At 48.1% G+C, this 23,570-nt stretch overlaps 1 protein-coding gene across 2 annotated transcripts in view; it reads left to right on the top strand.

The window, feature by feature from the left end:
* The window catches only part of ERI3 (ERI1 exoribonuclease family member 3), a 97,145-nt gene that overhangs the window by 22,647 nt on the left and 50,928 nt on the right, over nucleotides 1–23,570 (top strand). For both annotated transcript variants that reach the window (XM_090146567.1, XM_090146568.1), the window contains exons 4-6: nucleotides 1,560–1,619; nucleotides 3,263–3,354; nucleotides 20,560–20,632. In XM_090146567.1, the coding sequence (XP_090002693.1) occupies nucleotides 1,560–1,619; nucleotides 3,263–3,354; nucleotides 20,560–20,632 (225 nt within the window). The remainder of the gene's footprint in view (nucleotides 1–1,559; nucleotides 1,620–3,262; nucleotides 3,355–20,559; nucleotides 20,633–23,570) is intronic.

Here is a 23,570-nt window from a genome sequence, read left to right as displayed (position 1 = left end):
TACAGAAAGATAAATGCCTTATCGCTTGTTTATGTTCCCAAATACCATGTGCTTCTTGGAATCGCCAGTGAAACTTTACAATGGTGCAATTTGATGTTTTTATATTTTATCAGAAGCGTGAGATCAGATAATACTGCAGAAAGCCAGTGCACCTGGGTGGGTGTTGCAGGTGATGTACGTAACTGAGAGCAGAAAGCTGGTCCCCTTTGCGCAGTCCCTTTGGTGATGAATTGTACCTATCCTTCAGGCACTTCCTGCGGTCGGGCTGCCTCTGTCCTCCTGTGCCAGGCAGATGTGTGGGGAGAGGCAGCGAGGAGGGGAAGAAGCCAGCCAGTGTGCTTTAAAAACCACTATGAAGATCTGCATGCTAATCTCCTAAATCTATTTGCCTCTTAGAATATGGGAAGTCTGCAGGCACCAGCTGTTATCCAATTAAAATACAGATTAATATGAAAACAGTTTCTAGGATATGAGTGTCTGTGTCCCTACACTTCCTTAAAATTCCACCTTATAATGACTTGATGAACTTGAGAAACCCACCTAGAGGAACTCTGCATTCTTAAAATTAGAATACTTTCCCTAAAAGGTATATATTACTGTTCCATGGAAGTCACGATGAGAAAATAATCTTTTCACTTGCAGCTTATTCAGTGAGTCAGGTATTTGGTATTCATTAAATGCAATTACAGTTTAATTGGAGTTTAATCTTTTTTTTTTTCTTGTTCCCCTTCTTCTGAGTTCAGTGCTGTAAACCAAGCAGCCAATGGAACAGAGAAGTAAAGCAGTAGAGCTGCTGCCAGCTGCCATGTTGTAGCAGAGCCCTGTGGTTTATGCTGAGACGTTCTGTGCAGGAGGCCATGCTGGTCTCCTGCAAAGTGCCAGATGAAGGGAAATACTGGAGTGTGCACTTGTTATAATAATGATTTTTTTAATTACTTGGGTGCATTGATGGCAAGCTACTGACCTCCAATATTCAATATGTTAAAAGACGGTTTTGTCAGTTGGAAGACAGACAGAAAAATTATCTGCTTTTGTGTGCCTCAAGCTATCACAGGTGGAGGCCCATGAGACCACATCTCTCTGTGCATATGCCTACCCTTCAGCAGCCAAGCCATCCTGCTGCAGTGGTTTACTGCCCAGCACAGGGAATGAATGGATTCCCAGCAGTTCCCACTGAGTGATAGTGTGGTCTCATCCCAGTACCAGGGGCATGCCCAGAACCCACAGTAGAGCTCATCAGAACAGGAATAACTGGGGAAGGGCAGCTTTGGGACACCATGTCAGACCATGCAGTGGCACTACTGCTCCCCGAGTGCCTCCTGCCCCATTGGGAGTTCATTGTTCTGTGATGGGGGGTGGGCAGGAGCCCTGTACTTCTCTGTGTTTGGGATGGAGCTCTGCCCTTGCCCGTGGCTCTGCTATGGCTGATCCCTCGACAGTGCCCACGCAGGTCACAAGAGCATGTTTTGGTTGCAGGGAGATGGACAGCAGAGGAGACCTTTCTAATGATCTTTTGAGTGCTGCTCTGATGGCTGCTCTCTGTTTGTCTCTCATTTCAGCTGACTGGGATTATTCAAGGCATGGTGGATGGGCAGCCGAGCCTCCAGCAAGTGCTTGAGGTAAGCAGAGTAACCTTTATTTCCTGAACTCTGACCTCTGGTCCTGTCGTCTCCTCTTCATCTCCTTCCCTGCACCCTCCCCTCGCTGAGAATCGAACCGCGTAATTTGACTATGATTACAGCTTCATTAGAATAACATTTGCTGTCATGTCGGTGACACGCTGCTGAGAGTATTGAACCATTGATCTGTCATTTCCAGCTGCTCATGTCAAGGGTACTGACAAGATATCCAAACTCTTGCCAGTAGATAGGAGAAGAGGCGATTCTTGCTTGAGCCAGTTTTAAAGGACCGAGGCGTTGTTTGAGACCGCTGCTCTGGAAGCTCTGTCTTTTTTCCTTCCTCTCCCTCAGCACTTTATTAAATTAATTTTTTCTACCTATTTAAATGCTAAATAATACACGTAGCATCGAAGGAAAATGCCTCTAAAATCTAATCTGGAGGATTTGCAAATGCAGATATAGCCCTAATAATGCCATCTGCTTAATGTTGAATTCCTACAGCATTTAGAGCTTAATTAGCTTGGAAGTGTTTCTCCATCAATAGCTTTTGTTGGTAGTCAAATAATGAAGGAAACCTCCCCAAGCAGAGCCCTCTCAGGCTGCAGGTTGCTGCTCAATGCATTGTCTCTGTCAGGATTTCCACTGCTGTGTTACCTAATTGTTTCTAATCAGAATAATTGTAACAATTGCTTATGTGAAGAAATCAAATTAAAGGCTTTAAAATCCTCCATGGAGACAGCACTTCATGGGCACTCGCATAAGAGTTCAGCAGGGTTGCAGTGGGAGCTTTGCTGCCAGATCCTGGAGGAGCAGGTCCTTGTGGGGTGGTTCTCCCAGGAGGGCTGTCCTAGCTGGAATGAATGTCGTCTTAGGGGGTTTAGCCTAGGTTAATTCTGCCTGGTTACTCCCTAAGGTGAGTGTGCATCCTCCAGATTATTGTGGCCCATTTCTGAAGTGGATCCAGAACATCTGTTCCTGTGGGAAGTTTATTGGGAATATGGACTCTCTCTCTCACCCATGTCCTTTGTGTGGAGTGGAGTGTGTGAGTAATGCTGTGGGTGACGGACACCATCCCAGGATGCTTGCATTATCCCGGATATTCCAGCAGGTAGTCAGAAGCTCCTGCTCAGATTTGTTTGGCTGCCTCATTCCCTTCAGCTTACAGCCTGATGCCTGTGGGGCCATCGTGGAGCCTTCTGCTTTGGCTTCTCTTGCCCTCCCCCAGATCACAGTGGAGTGCTTCAAGAAATAAGTGCATTCTTCTTGGCTGAAGGGGAAACAGGTTGAGGTCCCTGCAAGCCCATTTGGTACAGGGAGAGGAGAAGTGCAGGAATGCCAGGTAAAAGCGCAGCTGTGTTGTCCCGTTAAGGCTGCACAACTTCCATCCCTCTGTGAGCAGAGCAGCTGTGGTGCCTGATAAGATCATCTCCGCTCTGGTTGCCTGATGTCTCCTATCAGAAATCTTCAAAGGTCCAAACGTGCTGTTGTTCAGATGGCAAGCAAAAAGAGAAGAGAGAGAGGGAGAGGGGTGGATAAGATCACAATTTTCTTCTCTCTTGATTGCAAGCAGCTTATCTGAGTTTAACTGTTGTGGCTCGGCCTGTCTCCGCAAAACTCATCCCCTTTTCTTGCCTTCCTTTCAGAGGGTCGACGAATGGATGGCAAAGGAAGGACTCTTAGATCCCAGCGTCAAGTCGATTTTTGTGACCTGTGGAGACTGGGATTTGAAAGTGATGTGAGTATGGAAAGGGAGGGAGGTTTTTCTGGGCTTTGTTGCTCCATGCTTGCCTGTAATGTGGATATCTTTGTCCTTACAAGCCTCCGACTGTCCCCAGTCTTTATTTTTCAGGGAAATCGTTGTTCGCCGTGCATAATTGGGAGTGGAGGGTTGTTTAAGAAACAGGTAGGTGCTAGGCATAGTGCCAGATCGTTGCCCAGGATAATCTCTGTAGAAATGAATCCTTTCATAACCTCGAGAAAGGTTTAAACTGGGGTTTTGTGATATTTCCTGTTTTTAGCCAACATGTTTTCCAAAGGGATGGTCATCCCTAAGCATACAAATGAAATTCCATTTCTGAACACTCAAATCAAGCAGTAGTCTTTACCTGACTTTGGCATGCAGATCCTTTGTCCCTGTCATCTTGGCACATTAACTGGATGTGAATTAAAGTAGTCTTTGGGAAGAGAATACAGGCCAAGTCTGACATGCTTCATCGTTCTTTTGTATCACTGAGGTCATGCTCATGAGTGGGTGACTGGCATTTAAAGAGTACCAGGTAGGGACCTGCACTGAGGTCTACAATTGCTGGTGTATATGCATGTTTTCTCATGTAAACAGCTAGAGCAGCAACCCAGAAAAGTGATTTTGAAGAAATGAAGTTGTGCCTAAGAATGAAATTAATCTAACCTGTAAGATATTTGCAGAGTATTATCATACTGCGCTGAATTCACCTGGATTGCTGTAAACTTGCTTCAGCTTTTCATTTCCTCAGAGTGCTGGGTAAAGGCTCCTGTTGTTATCACATCAGTAAAGCTTGGACTTGACACATATGAAGCTAAGCTGACATCCACAACTCGTTAGTAATGTTACTTGGTGTTCACTGTGACGTTGGTTTCCACAAGCTGGAAGCCTAAATAAACTGCACACAGCCAGGGAGCAATCAGCACCGGTTTCTTCCCTGCAGAGTGGTCTTTGTAGAGTGGCAGCTCCTTGCTTCCACATGGTATGATTAGTGAGGCATGAGATACGGAGATTGAAGCAGCAGCACAAGCGCTGGTGGAGATGAGGAATTTGCCATGCTCTTTTGAGTCAGAATTTGCTGGGACTCTGCTGGGGTCATGGCCAGAACTTATATATGAGTATATTGCCAATTCTTTTGTCACTAGTTTAATGTGTTTTTCTTTGAAAATCGTACTTAAACATTTGTAAGAGTCCAACACAAAGACATCTGCAGAGATGTGCTAAACATCTATTTCCAATCTCTTCTCTTTTCTTGGCACTTTCCTTCTCTGTTGTTGTTTTGAGAGTCCAGTTTACTGCTTTTGGTGATGGTTGTGAGGAACAAACTGTGGTTTGCTGTGTCTCAAAGCCCATCTTTCCATTCCCTTCACACCAGGCTAATAAGGATTCCAGATAATGACATCATAACTCAGTGTCTCTATGAAATAGGCAACCTTTTGCATTTTTCTCTTTCATCAGAAGCCAACAGTGGGGAAATGTAGTGAAGATGAGCCCTGTTTCTAGTGAGCCATGGGGACTGTGGGGTGAGCTGAGCCAGCAGGACACGCAGCTCTGGAGCCCGGATACTTGATTCACCATTTGCAGCGGTCTTTTGCATGGACTGTGCCTCACTAGTCAGCTGGAAAAGAACACTCCACTCCTGGCCATGAGGCTGCAGTGAGTGGTTCATTTCTCCCTCTTCCTTTTAAAAAAATGTTTTAAACCATTAACTTCAGAATTCAATCCTGAAGCGTCTCCAGGGCAGAGCAGAAAATACATTTCATGTTTCCAACCACAGATACGGGGAGCCTGGCTGCAGCCGCTCAGCGAGTAGCGCATCGCACTGCTCCGCCACCGATTGGGTGCAGCAGCGTGCAGCGTCACATCTGATTAGCTCCATGCCAGTGAATGAGGCTTGAGTGAGGACTCCCTGCCAGCTCTGACTTGTCTCATTTCCCATTACTTTTATCCATCACCACAAATGCCGAGTCTCCCTCCTAAACTAATTAAGTTTGCGTGTGTTTAGACACATTGCCAAATAGGGTTTAGCAAAGCAGAACTGAGCATCTCTTTTTAAAGAGGGAAGGCGCAGAGCTGAAACAAGGCTGCTTAGACAGGGAGAAGCATCCTCAGAGAGGTGGAACATCTAGGAAATATTCCAGGGAATTACCTTGTGCTTCCCTAAAAGACTTGCAGTGGTGCTGGTGCCCTGTTCTACCAAGTGGAGTCCACGCGCTTGGCGCTGAAGGTACTGGGACAGAGAGGGGAGGTGGTGCTACTTGCCCAGGTTTGGAGGAACGTGTTCCTGGAAGCATTGCATGGTGAAAATCCCATTGGATTCTAGAGTTCTGGAGCAAGCTGTGTTCCTTCTACCAGTGTCTTGTGTGGTTTGTAGTTCCTTGTCCTTAGGTTGGCTGTTGGTAGAAAACTGTGCAGCTTTGTTCCTGGCTTCTCCAGCAAAGACTTGGGCATTGCTTGGCTTCAGTCTACACGTGCTGTTCTACATGTACTGGGGAATGATGTCTTCTGGACAGGCCTGTCTGCTTGTGGGTGCTTCCAGCAGGTGCCAGGGCACCAGGAAGCACACAGATGAGCATATTAAATTTGGGGTGTTGGCTGAGTCACAGAGGAGGGTTTAGCAGCCTGTCACCATCCAGTGGTGGATGTGGGGACAAGGTGGGTAAATAACCCTGTCAAAGCCAGGAGTTGCAGCATGCATAGTACTCAGCTGAGAGAAAAGTGCAAAAGGAACAGTGTTTGCCAAGGTGCAGAGCTCTGATGAAGGTGTCTAGCAGCATTCAAGATGGACGTTCAGCTGCTAAAGGACCTGTGAAGCCTCTGCTTGTCTTAGGAGTCTTCAGAGAATGAGGTGCTTTGTGGCTGCGTGCTTGACTTTTCTTGAACATCTGAGTTTCCTGGTAGATCACAGAGCTGTTTCTACCTGGCTTCCCTCTGAGCATCAATCACAAGGAGCCAGGAAAAGGACATGCACCTGGGAAGGGCTCGTGGAGGCACCAGTTGAGGTCCTCCGCCCGGCTACTCATAGCTTTGTCGTGGTCATGGAGCAAAATACAAAAGAAAGTCACTGCTGGAAGATTTGGCTGCTGCTGCTAGAGAGAGGGCTCTGAAACAGAGTGCTGCTGGCTGCCGGCTTTCAGCTCTGAGCCAGGCTGGAGTCGGGGAGACAGCAGCTCTCCTGCCACCCCTCCCCTTCCTTCTTGTTAAGATGCAATTTCTTTAATGAGGAAAACCTCTTGAGTAGGAACATCACCTTTCTGAAGGCATGTCCTGACAAGGCAGTTCAAGCCGACAGAGTCGCATCTCAGCTTCAGCAAATATCAGTCACTCATTACAGAGACTTCTCCCCTCCACCCCCCAGCAGCACCCCTCATTCCCAGACAAGGGAATGAATCACACTCCTGCTCTTGAATACATCATGACAGTCGTGGGTCTAATGAGAGAAGGCCATTCATTCTGGGTGGAAAGTTCCCTGTGCCGACACAGAAATGTTATTAATTAAAGAGAGCTACCTGAAGCAAAAGATGAAAGGAGCACCAGACCTGCCAAGCTAAAATATGAGTTGGGATACAGCCTCGTTAGGCACACGGTCCTCGGGCACAGCGGGAGGATTCCTTCAGCCTGTTGCAAGGAGCTCTCCTCCAAGTTGAAAAGCTCCGGGGCTGGATTCAGACCCAGCTTTAGTGCCAGAACCTCGTCCTGCACTCAGGTGAAACTGCTGCTGGTGGTTAAACAAATCACATTGATGTGGCATTGAGTGGTGAGGGTAACGTACCCCTGAAGGGCTGAGGGAGCCGCTGACTGCAGGAGATGATTTTAGCGGAAAAAGAGGCTACTCGGAGTCTGCCGAGGTTGAGCCCTTGTGTTGTAAGCTCTTTAGTGTGGTTTCTCTTTTCTGAAATGTCAGATTGCCTCCCTCCGTGTGTGGAACCATTTTGCCCGCTCTGTAAGCACAATGTGAATTAATCTTGGCAACCAAAGGAATGTTTTCACTCTGTGTTCCTGCTACAGAGCTGAGACACAGCGCGGGTAGGTGATAGGCCTGTGGTCACGCGTGCATCGTACATATAGGCAGAGGCAGGGAAAGGAGCTGTAGCCACATCTGGTGAGCCTCAGAGCTGCACCTTAATGTCAGAAGCACAAGTCAGTCCTTCTCCTTCCAGGTTTGGATCATTCTGCAAATGCAGCAGAAGAGTAAAAACATGTGTAGGCTTTGCTCTGTGTACCTGCAGTATAAAGATGTTTGTACTGCATTTACTGTGGCTGATCACAATGTGCTAATTTCTTTCTTTACTGGAAACTACTACTCAATTGTTTTTTATTTTCCTAAATAAGTGTTAAAATGCTAGTACTCTCTAATGCGGTGATACAACATTGTGAAGTATCTTGAAATGTTTATAGCCCTTGGTGCTCTTCCTAGGTTGCACATTAGTAAATTCTGAGCAATGAATTATACCACTGCTTAATTCACTGTTACTCTTTTAGCCCTTCCTGTGCAAGTGGCACTGGCTGGGAGGACACTTGCCTTCTGATACCAGCTCAGAGTGTGTCAGTAGGTTGGTCTTTCTGTCCTTCTGTCCTGACAGTTTGGTTTGGGATCAGCATTAGGTCATGAAGAAGATGAAGAATCAATGGTGTTGGTGTCCCTTACGCATGCTCTTCTTTATCGCAGTAACAGAAGAGGGTCAGCAGTCTCTGCATGGGGCAGAAGTTGCAGGCAGCCCCTGAGTTGGGTGCCTGGGGCTGCATGGATAGCTGTGGGGAGAGGAAGGAGAAGGCATAGGGTGAGCTGGTTAGTTGACAGCATTGCAGGAGCTAGGTTCAGAGAGTGGCTTTGAGGGAAGAGCTGGTAACAGAAATGTAGTAATCTGCCTTTAAAAATAAGACAGTAATTCCAAATAAAATCTTTGGATTAGCTTTTTTGTTACTTTAATGCAGATTGTTTTGCTGACCAAGCCTATGATATATCCTCTGACGTGGTTATATTGGCTCAAGAAGAGGATGGTGAACTGCAGCGCAGGGATGGGACTGAATATCCAGGGTCAGGAACCTTTTGAGTCAGCTCTGCTGATGGAGTTGTTCATGTAATTACATCCTAAAGTGCACTGCCGGAGCTAAGCAAGGGAGCCTTATGAGCATGCTCTCCTCTAGCACTTACAGGGAGCAGCACAGACCCCATTCACTTCTATGACCCTGCAGGCCAGCTTTTTGTTTTTAAAGGAAATGATATCAGTGATGCAAAATAAATCTTGGATTTTTAAGGTTTCCCCGTAAAAATAAGAGTGTACAATGCTTATTTAAAATTAGTTTTGCACCCTTGATTTTTGTTATCCCTCTGCAGCAGTTCCCCACCTGTCTCCTGTTCCTGCCTTTGTCTGAAATGCTTCTTGCAAGCAGCGCTGAGATGTGTGACCGTGAGAATGCCTTTGTGTTAAGTTTTGGACATGAAATCTTTGCATAGGGATCATCATACAGTGGACTATCACTTTCGAGTCTGCTGCTTGCCTGGTGCGTCATAGCGGAGATGTTTGTCATAGTCAGGGCTGTAGTTGCCAAAGATTTATTGAGCTGTGATGCCTGATGCACACTGTGGAGCATGGATGCCGCTGCTTGGGAATCAGTGCCAAAGAAGTTGGTGGAGAAACTTGAAATAAATTTATGGTGTAGGGGAAAATGAGACAGGCGTTGCATGAAATACTTCATTTCCAGCAATGAACCCTTGAGGTGGGGTAACAAATGGAGAGGTGGATTTTCCATACTTGGATAAAGTAATGCGAGCTGCATTTGAACAGTTATACTGGACTGAATGCAAGCCATTGGTCCCAGTATCATCATACAGTAGGGAAAAATAATTCCTTCTGCAATAGAAGTCTCTAAGGTAAATTCTGTGTCCAGTGTTATAATGAATTTAAGCAAAACAGCTTCAAAACCAATGGATCCATAATCAATATTTGGTAAAAAACATCCCTGGCCTTCTCTGCATATATGAGAGACCTCTGATAGCAACTCAAATTCATGGTTACCCCACGCCCTGAGGGGTCAGAAAGCTGGCTGACTTGAGGACTGTTAAGGAGAAACCACTGGAGGACTCTATCTGAGTTCAGATGTATGCAGCATGAGGAGTAGCTTCATCAGCTGCGACTTTTCCTTATTACTTCAAAAAGCTTAATTTTTCTAGCACTAGACAGCTGTAGTGTTTCATGCTGGGGCTGAAATGTCAGCTATCTCCCTTTGGATCTCAGTTCCTCTGAGCAGAAGCAAGGCGGTTGTGTGTTGTCATCACTGCTGCCTTCCCAGTGGTGTTGCTGGGAGTAGTGTGATCGTGGCTGCTCAGGTTGGAGAGCTCTGCTTGAAAAATACTGCTAGCCTGGGAGCAGCCTCTTTGTTATAGTCGAGCTTGGCATAACTCGGTGGCTTTCTTGAAAGCATTTTAATTGTTTGCATGCTTGTTTCCTGTTGGGAGCCATTTTCCTGGATGGGTTCAGTCCCTTTCCTCCTGGAGCTCCTGGCTGGCACAGACCTACTGGGCCATCTTGAGGTCATCCCTGGTATTTTCCCTCCAGCGTATTCTCATGTGCATTGTCCAGCAACTCTCCGTAGCCTGAGGAGTGGATGTCTGGGTGAGTGTGGGACACCATAGCTGCAGATAACTTTTTGAGCTAAGTCCATTCCATGTTGGAGCTTCCTTTTCCTATGTGTTTGTCACCCTGAAGAGCATGTCTTGTGAAGACTTGGGGGGAAGAGGAGTGAGGATGCATTGTGATGTGCCAGCAGGGCTGTGTGGGAGGCTCATGCTGCCCAACCTGTTGTCCTGCCTGGGACCCTTCAGCTTTCTTTGTCTCCTTTGAGGGCTTCCTCCTTCCATCTGCCCAGCACCTGCATTCCAAGTCAACCTTCATCTCCTTCTGTAGGTGCCTTTGGTCATCTCTATTGTCCCTGTTCAATTCTTCCACCACGTTGGGCTGCTCTCAGTGCCAGTGTCAGCTCCATCCTTAGCACAGAGCCATGTGCTGTGCAGCCAGGCAAGGTGGAAGGCTGCAGCCCCTTTCCTCCAGCTCACCATACTCCCCAAGCTGAGGAGAACAGTTATATTTTATGGGCCATTTAGCTTTCCAATGGTGATCCTAATTCTTCACAGCATGCATGTGCCGTTTCTGATTATTAAAAGGACCCCTGAAAAGGAGCTGCCCTCTGAGTCAGTGCTCTTCTGTGCAGTTAATTGTGGGAGGGTTTTGCTTAGAAAGTGAGGCTTAATATTTCCATAGCCCAGGTTCTGCCTACCACAGGGGATGACCTCACTGTGCTGTCAAGGAAGAATGCTTGTCTCATGCAATTCAGACTTGGGATCGCACTGTATGAAGCCCACTTGCTTTCTGTGTAGAGACACAAGGTGTTTTAAGGGCTGGCTGGCCAGGTGTCTGAGCCTTTCATCCTTTCATCTCTCTGTCTTTATATTGTGTGACACTTCGGGTGCCGAAATAGCTTCCATTCCTCGGGGGCCCAAGCAGGCTCTGAGTTACGGGAAAGGAGTGATTACCTCTGAGTGACACGTTAGCCGAAGGATGGATGGCTGCGGTTGCATGGCAGGTGGGAGATGGATGGGTGGAGGGTGGGTTAAGGGGGAGGTTCTTGTCAAATCCCTGTGGTGTCTGCGAGAAAACAGAGCTGGCAAGCCATCAGGTTGTGAGCTTCAGGTGTGAGGAAGCTGCCAAGATCCCTGGCACTGGGAAATGCCAAGTGGAGTGTTCCTGACACATGGAGCGCAGCAGTGTGACAGAATGAATGAGGCTGGTGTGGAGGGGTTAACGCATGCAAAGGCGGTCAGCGGAGGTAAGATTTGCCAGCAGGGTAACTCAGCCCAATGGCAAGACCATGTGAAAGAATTCAGACCTTGCAAGAAGAATGCTGAAAGTTGTCAGTTGCTGAAGTTTTCTGCATTTGCTGTAGGAAACTGGTGATTTAAGTGTGTCTAAGCACCAGGGTCTTGCACCGGTTATATAGATAAGATGAAATTAGGAGGAGGCTCAGTAATTAATTCCTCTTTCTGTGACCTGGATGGGAAATGATTCTCACTTGCTGCTTTTCCTCAGAAGTTCCTTCAGAAGCTGGTAGGGACTCTGGTTATGAAACCCAGGAAGCAAAGAGGATCCCTGGGTGCCTGACACTTCCTTTTCTCTGCTGGTTTTTTCTCGCAGGCAGCCTCGGGCTGCCTGTCTCTTTGTTAAGAGAGTGACAGCAATGTGACACCGTGAAAATAATTACTAACAAATCACGGTGGTGACTGCAAACAGCTCGCTGCCTTCAGAGGCATGTCAGGGAGCATTAGAGCAGGGCCATGGGAGCTGCGGAGCAGCTAGGGGCTCTGTCTCTGTGCTAGGCTGAGGGGAGCTTTGGAGACCTTTGGCGCCCGCCACCCCCACGTCATTCCCTTCTCGTTGGCTTTTTCTTTCCTTCCTTCCCTGCCTTTGCCATCAATAATTAAGCCCATTAATTGCACAGTGAGCTCAGGAAAGCTGAGAATGGTGAGGCTGAGCTTCTGCCTGCCCTGCATTCAGCAGCCAACCACAGAGCAGCAGAAACATTTCTGGAGGAGTGTTGGGGACCGAAGCATATCCAGCCTGTGCTCCTCATCTTGCAGCCCTTGTGACTGCCCTGGGCAGGGATGTGTGTTAGCAGCTTGGCCTTAGGAATTTGTGTGCTGCTAGTGTACGTTTGGAGAATTGCTCCTGTTCTTGTCCTCAGCATTTGCTGATCTCAGTGGTTCAGTGATCCTGAAAGCAGGTTTGCATTTGTGCAGAGCATCATAGCAGGTATGCAGCTAATGGCTATCTCCAGTAAAAGAACACACATAGGAAGGAGAGGATCTTCCAGGATGCTGTAGGGATGGTGCCAGTCTGGATTGGAGCTGTAGGTGAATGTGATCTTCAGAGGGCAAACAACGGGCAGGTCACGGTTGGTACCAAACACAGCAGCTAGGGGAATCTGCAGAAATGCCCCCAATACACACATCAGCAGCTGTGACTGCCCTGCAGTAAGAATCATAGAATATCCCAAGTTGGAAGGGGTCCACTAGGATCACAGAATGATTGAATGGCTTGGGTTGGAAGGGGTCTCAAAGATCACATAGTTGGAACCTCCCTGCCATGGGCTGGTTGCCCCCCCACCAGCTCAGGCTGCCCCGGGCCCCATCCAAACTGGCCTTGAACACCTCCAGGGATGGGGCATCTACAGCTTTTCTGGGCAGCATCTGACCTAGGCAAGGAGCTGGAGAATGGGGGTGAGATTGCAGCCACAGGCTCCTTCTCCACTGAGCAGCCCTCTTCCCCATTCCCCTGGTTACTCAAGTGATTTCCCCGACTGTCACATCTGTAAATAATGTTGCTGGCACATCTAGTGAGATGCGGAGTGGTGATGGAGGGGGGAGGGCTGATGCTGGCTTGTAACAGCCCCTCTCCCTGATTCATACAATATTTATGCAGGGGCTGGGAGTTGGCGGCACTGACCTCTGGGTCGGGCTGTTAAACAGCTCCCGCAGCCCCTGCATCCTAATTGCTGCACTTGTCCTTTGCTCTGGAGGATTCACTGCTCCTTCTTTCTGCTGAAGCAAATACTAATGGCAGCTCATGCTTGGAGGTGGGGAGCAGGCTCTCTCCCTGAAGGAGAAACCCAAAGTGGGTTCCCCTTGTGTAGAGCTGATCTGTAACAGCAGAGAAACCTGTGCTCAGTCCCTGTTTCTCAGTGTGCTGGGCATCCTGTGCTCACAGCCTATGCTGAAAGCATAGAGAAGCTGTCATGCGTGTAATGCTCAGCTATATATCAGCAGAGGGGATGGAGTAACCCCCGTCCCACTGCCTCCTTTCCCTTAGTGGGGAGAGGAAGAGGAGGTAATCACAGAAGTCATTTGGGCGTCTGTGGATCCAGTGACCCATGTGGCCACCCACGTCCTTATTCTGCCTTCCTGAGCTGGCAGCTCTCCTTCGTGACTGGAAAAATGCTGTTCAGACTGGAGACTAATGGCCTTTAAGTGACATGATTGTATTATGTTAAGCGTCTATAGGCTTTACCATTAGGCACTAAACAGTTTATGACTCATAGCAGAGAAGCCCTGGTCCTGAAGAGTGTACGAGCTAAATGGTGAGGACAGGCAAGGGATGGGAGAGACGAGTCTTTCTCCTGCCTGTTGGGAAGGGAGGTGAAACAGGATGCATGCTCTGTCCTTGAGCAGCACCTTGCTCTGGGTTTTGCATGCTCCAGTTTTCTGGAGAGCTACTCCAGTGGGAAACTGTGCAGTTGGGGAGAAGCACCTTTAATTTTAGTTCAGTTTTTGTGCCTGTTTGGGTTTTGAGGGGGCTTGTACACAGTGCATTGTGGATGCACTCATTGCATCATGTGTCCTGCTTTAATCAAGGAGTAGACATGATGCTCTGCAGCAGGAGTCTGAGTGCTGCCTCTTCAGCCAGCTTGCGTGCAGAGGACCAGGCGATTACAAGGCAAGGCTCTGTATGAAACACTTCCTAACAGGCTGTATAGATGGAAGAAGGACACGCTCTATGTTTCTAATTGGCCTCCACTGCAGCATGAATCACAGAATCATTTAAATAGAGATCTCTATTCCAGCCTGCTGCTCTAAGAACGGCTGACTTCATCCTCAGACAACTCACTTGGGGTCTTCTCTGAGTGTGTTTGCAGTGAGGAGGTTCCCCACCTCTCTGTCCCAGCACTTTATTTCCTGTACAGTGAAGATGGGAAACTCCCCACCTGCAGCTTTTGGTCATGGCTAGTGACTTCCATCAAGAACATGTCTGTGCCAGAGGTGCACGTATGTGCAGTATGCTAAGACTGTGTACGTTCTTGTTAAGGTACTCTGTGTTATAAGCAGCCAATCTGTTGCAGCAAGCCTGCGTGTAAAAATCTGTTTTAAAGTTTTTTTATATAGTGTCAGATTCTCAGGGCTGAGGAGTCACCCTCAACCTTGGAGACTTTCCAATTTCTCTTTCCTTGGGAGCAACTTGGTGCTCTTCTGCTGTCAAAGGCAAGTCCCCTCAGCCCTCCTCCCTGCTGGAAGGCAGCATTCGCCCTGACCCTGCATGCTGCTTTGCTGATCTGGAGAACTTGGAGGTTCTGCCTGCTGCACCCCTAACCTCAGCTGAACTGTAAAACCAGCAAGTCCTGCTTTCCTGCATGGTAATTAGGTGGTTATTTAAAATCAAAAAGCTGCATTTGTAGCTTACTTTCATGGCTACGTATTCTCACTGGCTGTCTACTAACAGCAGTAGAGTTACTCCAGATTTACTCCCACATGTATAGTAGGAGAATCAGGCCCAGTAAATAGAGCTATGAATCTTTTTAAGAGAAGCTGTTAAGCAGTAGCACATAGATTTATTGTAGCATCATGTGTGTGCAATTGTTGATGAACATCTTCTGTTGGAGGCTGAATACCTACTGTGTTACAGCCTTGCTTTTAATGTTGAGATAGCATCTCTGCCAGCATCGAGCTGACGCACAGACAGAAACCCATAAAAGGGCCAGATTTCACATGGTGCTAAATGCCTTCATGTTTCATTAAGGTTGATGGCAGTGGAAGGCACACCGTACTTTGCAGGGTGAGCAAGTGATGGCGAGCCTTTGGAGCTTCCTAGGTGGAAATGTGAGTGGGACAGAGGGAAAGCAGTGCTGGCCAGAAAGAGACAGGAAGCTCTGAGAGTGCCAGGTATTAGCCTCGCTGCTTAGCCTGGGTTTTTTGGCCTCATTACCCTAATCCAATTAAAGATTGACGGAAAAAGCTAACACGCTCTCCAGTAAAGGGGTTTGTGTGCAGCCTGCTTCCCTCACTGGGCACTCAGAGTGGCTTCTGTTATCTTTGTGCATCAGCACACCTCCCCAGGCCCTGCGGAGCCTCCACATGCCTCGGTGTGTGCTCTTCTCCTGCATTGTGGCTCTCTTATTACTAATGGAGCATGGATGCATTTTAGCTGCTGGTCAGCCCTCATTAATATCCAGAGATGACAGGTTGACATTTGTAAAGAAGACTTGCATTGACCTTCATGTTGTGCATCGGTGCGGTTGCCATGTGGTGCCCTGTGCTGGTTGCTGCTGCTGCCTCAGGAATGCATTTGTGCTAGCAGAGGGGCAGGCTGCTCTGTCACCCTTTGCTGCTGCCAATAGTGCAGGCAGAGTGCCTGGGTGCCTCTGCACCCCTCTGCCCATCCCTGGGACCGTTCTCCGTAGCCCCAACCCCAGCAAGTGACATTGGGTGATGATGGGGTTGCAGTTGTGGCTCCTTTGGAGGTTGTTTCTGATTCCCCACAGTGGAGGTGTGCCCCTTGGATTCTGGGACTTTTTTCTGGCTCCCGTCTGGGAGTGCAGCAGGAGGAGCTGTGCCAGCCCAAGTACTTGCATGCTGTCAGCTGCCTGTCCCCTTCTACCCCCAAACCACTCATCCCAGTATGAGGGCTGCAGCCAGCTCAGCTCTGACATTTATTAACAGAGGGGCTTTGAAACCAGGCAGGCTGCTCCTGCAAAGGCTCCTCACTGCAACTCCGTCTCCTCTCGCCAGCCCATCTGAAGCAATGGCTGCTGGTGTTGAAATTCATTAGTGCTCCCTGACAGGCGATGGAGGCTGGCTCTGTCTGTTCCCACTTCCCTGCTCTCATGTCCCCGCTTCACGCACGCTGATATTTAAAGCTGATGTGCAGCTCGTAGGCTTGTTGCACTGTGACAAGTTTGGGGGTGGCTGAGAGAAACTGAGAAGGTGGAAGGAAGGCAGAGCGAGATGGGGGGGAGGAGGGAGGGAGAGAAGGCACCTGTCTCAGGGTTTCTGCAAGAGCCTGGGGCTTCTCAGACCCTCTCCAAATGTATTGTCTTGGCACAGCTGCTGCTTGTGAAGTGCAGTGATGGAGGCAGAGGGATGGAGGCACAGGGAAGGCAGTCACCTGGCAGGGGTTCCTCCGGTCCCTTGACCAAACCCATTCCAGCATCTCCACTGCGGGTTCCCATGCTCCTTCAGCAGAGGATTTCCAGGGCAGAAGAGTGCTTGCCCTCTCCTTGGCAGCTCAGTGCAGAGAGGTTGACTGGGCCACAATTAAAATGTTCTGCATCTCTTCCAACTCAGGGTCTCCAGTGCATGATTTTTCTTTTTTTTTTTTGAAAGCTGCAACCAGGTCTATAAATATCAAGATTTAATGTCCCTTTATCTTTCCCAAAGAGGGACTTATTCTTTAAACTGGCTCAATATCAATACACCCAGTGTGTAGAAAGTGGCCCAATTTCTTTGTCTCCTGACATCTTGAACCCAGAAGCAGATGGACGTTAACCAGCTCTGATGAGCTGGGAGAATCAAGCATTAATTTTTTATACGCGAGGACCACCTGAGTGACGGAAATCAATTATGGCCAGCCCTCCCCTTCCATATTAATGTGGTGGCTCTGAGCAGAGGCGGAGGAACCTGTTGAAATGAGAAACCCCTATTTCTTAGTTTGACCCCCTAGATAATTAGGGTTAAATTGATATGCTATCGCACCGGTGACACATTTTATCTGCCTCTGTTTGTACAAGAGGATACAATAGTGGAAGAAGGACCAATTTGTGCCCTGCTCTAGCTAACCAGACCGAGATAAAAGGTGTCACTAGTACGATAACGTTCTTGCCTCACGCTCCTTTATTGTTGCTCAATTTGCCTTTTTTTTTTTTTTTTAAATCCCATTCTCTCTTACTTTCAATACCCTTGGTCATATTTTAACTCCATGCCATCGCATAATGATGCCCTGCTAAATGTGTGTGGAGATAGGCAACTCTGGCTGACAGCCTTCCCCGATAACCGAATTCCAGCCCATCCATCACTAGGCTGCTCTCCTTAACTTAAGGGAAGTGATAACTAAAGCAAGGCCGTTTATCACCACTGAGCTGTGTGCTTCTCACTGGCTTCAGTGGGAAGAATGCAGCCAGGTGACCTCACTTTCCGTTTACATCCCGTTCTTCTCTAGCCCCCATTTACCCCACAGCGTGAAGAGGACCGGGGCTGGGTGGAAATCAGAGTCTGGGGTGAGGGAGCTCTCTGAAAATGGAATTGCAGGCTTAAGCAGAACTGCATTGGAGGCTAAAGGATCCTGCAGCCATTTTCAGGCTTCTCACTGGCACGTGCCTGAAGCACAGTCGTTGGCTGGTGAAATTGTGTGGAGAGGAGGCAGTGAGTCTTCATTCAGAAGCTGGAAGCATGGTGGGACCTTTGTTGTTCACTTGCTGTCAAGGGAAGCAGAGGAGTCTCCATCCCTGGAAGTATTTCAGAGATATATGCATGTGACACTGAGGAACATGGTTTGGTGATGGGATTTGGCAAGTTGGGTTGACGTTTGTACTTGATGGTCTTGAAAGTTTTCTCCAGCCTTGATGACTCTGTCATACTGTATCCTGAGCTATTTGCTTGAGCACAGCTGTTCTACTGATAAAGATTGAATTTTGCTAAATGAGGATCATATTGAGCATAAGGCCTGTTTGCAAAAAGATAGAATAATTTGAATTGGAAGGAATCTTTAAAGGCCATCTAAGTCTAACTCCTCCACAATTGAACAGGGTCACCTACAGCTAGATCAGGTTGCTCATAGCCTGGTACAGCTTGGTCCAAATGAGCTGCTTGAATCAAGAGTGATCCTAATAAATGGAGATGCATTCTTAAAGGCCGTGGCAGTTTTATTTCCCAGGAGAGCCACAGGTTTGCCATGCCCATTCCAACATGGAGAAGATGATGGAGAAACTGCTGCCTGGTCCCCAGGCTGGGGAGCACGGACCCACTGCAGGTGACAACCTTGAAGCTAGGAGTGCTTTTCTGGATCATGCCTTCTGTGTAGTGAGAACCCCCAGATCCCCATGTCTATGCTGAGAGTTCTGCAGCCCTAGACTATGTCAGAACACAGGGCTGTACTTTGGTAAGGGCAAGATGCTCAGGGGCTGTCTCCCTGATAGCCTGGGGCCACCTGACCTGAATCTTTCTGCTCAGGAAGTGGAGGCTGGAAACCTGCCCAGGTTATGGTATGAATATGGAGCTGCCAGTGCTTTAAAAACTTGGTAAAGTCTCTCTGGTGCTAATGTGAAATGAGGGGAGCAGAAGCATAGAGGGGGAGGGGGAATGTCCTTAGGTCACACAGTTCCACAGCCAGTTTCTGGGGTTGTTACTTGTTTGCAAAAATGGGTCATTTATTTAGTTGACATATTTATTTGGAACATTTATTTTCTCCAATTAAAGCCCCACTGTCCAGCGCCCTGGGCTTACTGCCATCAGTCTCAGGATGGGAGAAGAACCAAGCTGTCCTGTTTCCTATCCCTTCTGGTCCCACTGGGATGGAAATGCTTTGATCTCATTCATTGCACTGGGTGGTTAGCTGTCACTTCGTGTGGCTGACAAGAATGGTTCTGTTCTGGCTTGTCCTAGGCCCTGTCCAAATGTTAGGTGAGATGAGAATTATTCCTCTAGCTGGAGCCAGGTTGAAGGTTGTATTAATGAAGATTTCTTGGGCTGAGAGGGGAGACTGTTTAGTAACACATTTCTTACTAACTGCTCTTGTGGTCCTCTCCAGCTAAAGTGAGCAGTCCCAGAGGTTGAGCTGATTTCATTTATTTGTTTGACCCATCGTTTATTTGAGATAGTTCCTTTTCTTGTGATGTTTTTTCAGTTGGCCCCCATAGAAAGCAGCTTTCCTAAGATGCTGGTTGAGCTTGGTTATGTCTGTTCAGCTCTGGAATGTCATGGACATGGATAATAGCTGCCAAGTGCACAGAGCAGGCTGACTTTTATGTGATGGCCATGCAGTTATGATGGTACTGGCATTAGATAAGCTGTGCCAAGAGATGAGAGCATGCTGTCAGGTTGTGTTGCTTACCTTGCAGATCGCCTTGGTTCTGCTGCTGTAAGCTCATTCTTTTGACAGAAGAGATTCTTATGGACCTCTTTATTTAAATGTTTCTGTATAGCTTAAATTGCAACTCCTAAGTGGGGCTATGTGTGTCTTTACAGGACCAGGTGCTTGGTTTTAACACAGTCTGTCCCTTCCTCATCCTAAGCAAGCTCACAAAGGCAGTGCACTGCTGGGTCTGGGCATGGCGGCTGCATTGGTCACGTATTTCTGGGAGATTCCTCTGAGTATGTTTGCCAGCTTTTGTCCTTTTCTCCCTTTAGGAATTTAGGTAGCACCATACCTTTGGTGACTGTGATACACAGAATCTCATGTTCCCCACAGATGTGCTGTCTGCATCCCCCCTTGGTTTCTTCATAGTTCAGCTGCTCTAGATCTGAAGGAATGCTACCCTGGAAATCAGAGGGCTTGGAGCTAGGCTGAGCTCTTAGCTACCTTACAGTGTCTGATGGCGCACTCAGCTCAGAATTTGTTCCTGAATTTCAGCTCTGAATCTCAAGTCTAGTCTGGGTTCTCCATGTTTTGCCCTGGACAGATGTGTGCTGAGATGCTGAGGCAGCTGATGCTGGCACTTGCAGCTCTTCCCTCCTCACCTGCAGTCCCCACATGTTTAAGGAAGTTGTGAGATTTCCCCACCCCCTCTGTTTGCAAAAGCCAATTCCTGGGGTTGTGGCTTTTAACATGCACAAATGAGTCTAATTTAGTCATTTATTTAGTTGACATATTTATTTGGGATGTTCCTTTGCTTCAGTTAAAGATCCTGTGACCAGTGCCCCAGGCATGCTCAGCAGTACGTGAATGAACAAGATCCATCAATTACTCCTGATTGGATCAAACCGGCTGGGGAGGACTCCTATAACTCATCTCTTACACAGCTGGAGCCCCAGTTTTGCTTCTCAGCCTTCCCCATCCATGGGCAGAGCAGGGTTCTCTGCCTGGCTGGCATTATGCAGAAGGAGCCACTTTTCAAATCCAGGGCTCTTGGTGTCCCTCTGCTCCCATACAGTGAGCCCTGTTGGCAGAGGTTGCTTGCAGGTCTGGCCACTGCTGCTCAAACCTGCAGTGGGAGAGTCTGCAGCTCTTCGTGTCTTCAACCTGGCTGTGGCTGGGTGCGTGTCAGGCTTCAGCCAAGCCGTGCTCTCGTGAGGTTTGTTTGCTGCTGTCCTTTCTGATGTGCAGTCTGCTGCTGCAGGCTGGAGGGGCTCTTCCATCTCAGAGTGAAATGTGTTTAATAAAACAGAGTTTGTGTTGTCAGGACAGTAATTGAATCAAACCTGCTCTCTCTTCTCTCTTACAGGTTACCAGGACAATGCCAGTACTTAGGGCTGCCGGTTGCTGATTACTTCAAACAGTGGATTAATCTGAAAAAGGTACTTTTGTGCAAGCTGCCATGGTCTCCGTCTTCCCTCTCCCCCTCTCCCCCCTTTTTCCTTCTTTCCTCTTAAGGAGGTGTCTAATAACTACTGCTGTTTTGCATTGAAATGAGTTATTTTCTCAGAAGCTGGTCTCAGCAAATCCTCTGACTCCCTATTGTATCTCCTCTAATAGAGTCTTACTGTACTTGATGGGATATGTTCTGCAGCTGGGGAGAATCCCATTGTGGCAGCACAGTGCAGTGTCTCCATGTAATAGTGGGACGCTGCAAGGCCTCTCACCAGCAAAGGTTTTGTTAAGGGTGAGTGACAGCAGGACAAGGGGAAATGGTTTTAAGCTGAGGGAAGGGAGATATAGGTTGGATGTCAGGGGGAAATTCTTTACGGAGAGAGTGGTGAGGTACTGGAACAGGCTGCCCAGGGAGGTTGTGGATGCCCCGTCCCTGGAGGTGTTCAAAGCCAGATTGGATGGGGCCCTGGGCAGTCTGGTCTAGCATTAGGTGGAATGGTGGTGGCCCTGCATGTGGCAGGGGGGTTGGAGATTCATGATCCTTGAGGTCCCTTCCAACCCTGGCAATTCTGTGATTCTGTGATTCTGTGATTCTGTGATCCCAGTGCTGCTCACTCTGTTTGCAGCCATGTAAGGCTCCAAGGAGCATGGCTTCCTTCTGATAAAATTCTGGTTGATAATTAGCAGTGGGCAAATATGCTGGTATAAAAATGAGCATTTCCCTTCATGCTGTGCTATCTCAGTAGCATGTCCACCCAAGAGACCAGTGATCAAGTTGCAAAGCAAAATCTCTTGCACTTTGCTGTGTGGTGCTTCATCTCTGACTGGCAAGGAACAGCCTGCCATGCACCAGCATGGAAAAACATGGTAAAGCCCTAAGTGGCAAATGGGAGTGGAAAGAAAAAACGAACATGATACCCAGCTGTAGCAGGGCTGGGGAGGCTGGGATCTGTGCAAAGCATATCTGGGGTGGTCCTTCTGATTGAACCTTGGAGTAGGATTCCCTTCCCCCATCCAATTTCATGTTTTATTTGGGTTTCTGTGCCTTTTCCTTATAATTAGGGGTCTCAGTAAGTGGAATTTGCCTGTAAACAGCTTGTTGTAGTTATGGGCTTTTCTTTTGTTCTTTTTATTTATTTATTGTTTTAAATGGAAGCATGAGTGACAGGCTGAGCGGCCGCAGAAGGACAATTTGCATGATCTGTTCCGTCAAATGGGGTAGAACACGAACTGAACAAGGGATGCTGGCAGCACATTCCTGGCTGAACTTGTCAAGGGGTCTTGTATTTCCCTGCTGTCAGAGCAAATCTTTTGGCTGATTGCTGGTCCTTGGTAAATGAAATCTGAAAGCACGTTGGGGCATTCTGCAGTTCAGTGACCATTAATGATCGCCATTTGAAGTTCACTAAACTTCCGGTGAATGGATAGCAGCTACATAACCAGCAGGTTGATGGCTTCAGAATAATAATAATAAAAAAAATAATCCTGTGTCCCATGGTGTTTGTTCAGCAGTAGGTTGATCCATCTGTGCTCCTCCTCTGGGTCTATGGATGGATGACTTAGGGCTCTTTTCCATAGCTCAAGGCTCTAGGATTTAGCATAGCAGGAGCTGTGATGTGTTTTAATACAGAGGAGACAAGCTGCCGTTCTTGAAGACAAGTGTTCATGCACTGAGGTACAGCATAAACTCTGATAGTGAGCTGAAGACTGGTGAGCATTGGTGAAGCACCAAGCACAGGGCTGAAGGGCAGAGAGAAACATGGGAGTGCTCCCCTGCCAGCTGTCTGCAGAGGTTGCAAACTGAGAGTGTAGGATGGGACCCATGGGCTGGGGCTTGTGTCTGCTTGTTCCTGTGCAGGTGTGTTTGTTTTTATCAGAGAGTGTTTCCAGCCTGAATAAATAATTCTGTGCAAGCAGCAGAACCCAGCAGTCTCAGTTTCTTGTGACTGAGCTCCCAGCATGAGACAAATAAGGATGGACGGGTGACTCGCCCCCCTGCTCCTCCCTTCGAGCTCAGGCGGCCCCTTTTCTCCTCCCTCTGGCAAGTTCCTGACTTAGAAACACCTCCTAGGTTGAGTGTGCCTCTGACCTGAAGTGAAGATGTTGGGGGTGGTGTGAAACTGCTAATTTCTAGGTCATGGATAATGTGGAAACTTGGATCTTTCAGATGTTGAGAAAACGGTTCATCTGAGTGTAAATGGCATGTGTGACTGAAAGCAGCTTCCTGCAGAACAGTCCCACCTGCATCCTGTTGGCTTTTACTTGGGTCTCTGCTTGTGAGCGCTGATAATGAGAGAATTCCACTGAGTAGGGAGCTGCAAATCAGAATCCAGGGACATGTGCTGGGCAGGTGCGTGCATGAGGCAGACATAGTTTGTTCCTGTGTGTAGTGATGCAGCAATGAAATGTATTGTATGTTCCCTCTGCTCATGCACACAGGGCACACTTGTACTGCACCGGGAAACCTTTTGGGGCTGGTCTGGCCTTGCAGGTAATGCTGAGCTCCATCCTGCCTGCTGCCATGGTGTCTTGGATCTGAGCTAAAGCCTCCTGTGGGAGACAAAGGGAGAAAGTGCTCATGCACTTGACCGAGTTTGGAGAAGTTTTACCTTGCCCTGTGCCTCCCCCAGCCTGATAGCACATCCCTGCTGCCAAGCCTGATCGGTGTTTGCTGACATTTTTAATGTCACTGAGCGATCGTGTATCTCTAGTGAGCTGTCAGGGTAGAGCTGACTCGGGGCAGAGAGTTGATCATGTTCTTCCCTTCGATGAGCTGAGCACGGAGGGAGGGCTGCAGGAAGCAGAGCCATTCTGTGAATACCACAGCATTTTAGCTGTCCCCTTAAGCCATCTCACGTGAGAGCCACCATCCTGCCTGCATGTGTCCCTTGTGCACCTGTCACCTGGCTGCTACCCCACCGCCAC

The sequence above is a fragment of the Phasianus colchicus genome, chromosome 9 (assembly GCF_987193195.1).
Source record: "Phasianus colchicus chromosome 9, bPhaCol1.hap1.1, whole genome shotgun sequence".
Taxonomy (NCBI): Eukaryota; Metazoa; Chordata; class Aves; order Galliformes; family Phasianidae; genus Phasianus; species Phasianus colchicus.
Note: the sequence above shows the minus strand (reverse complement) of the source record. Positions and strands in the feature narration are given on the sequence as shown.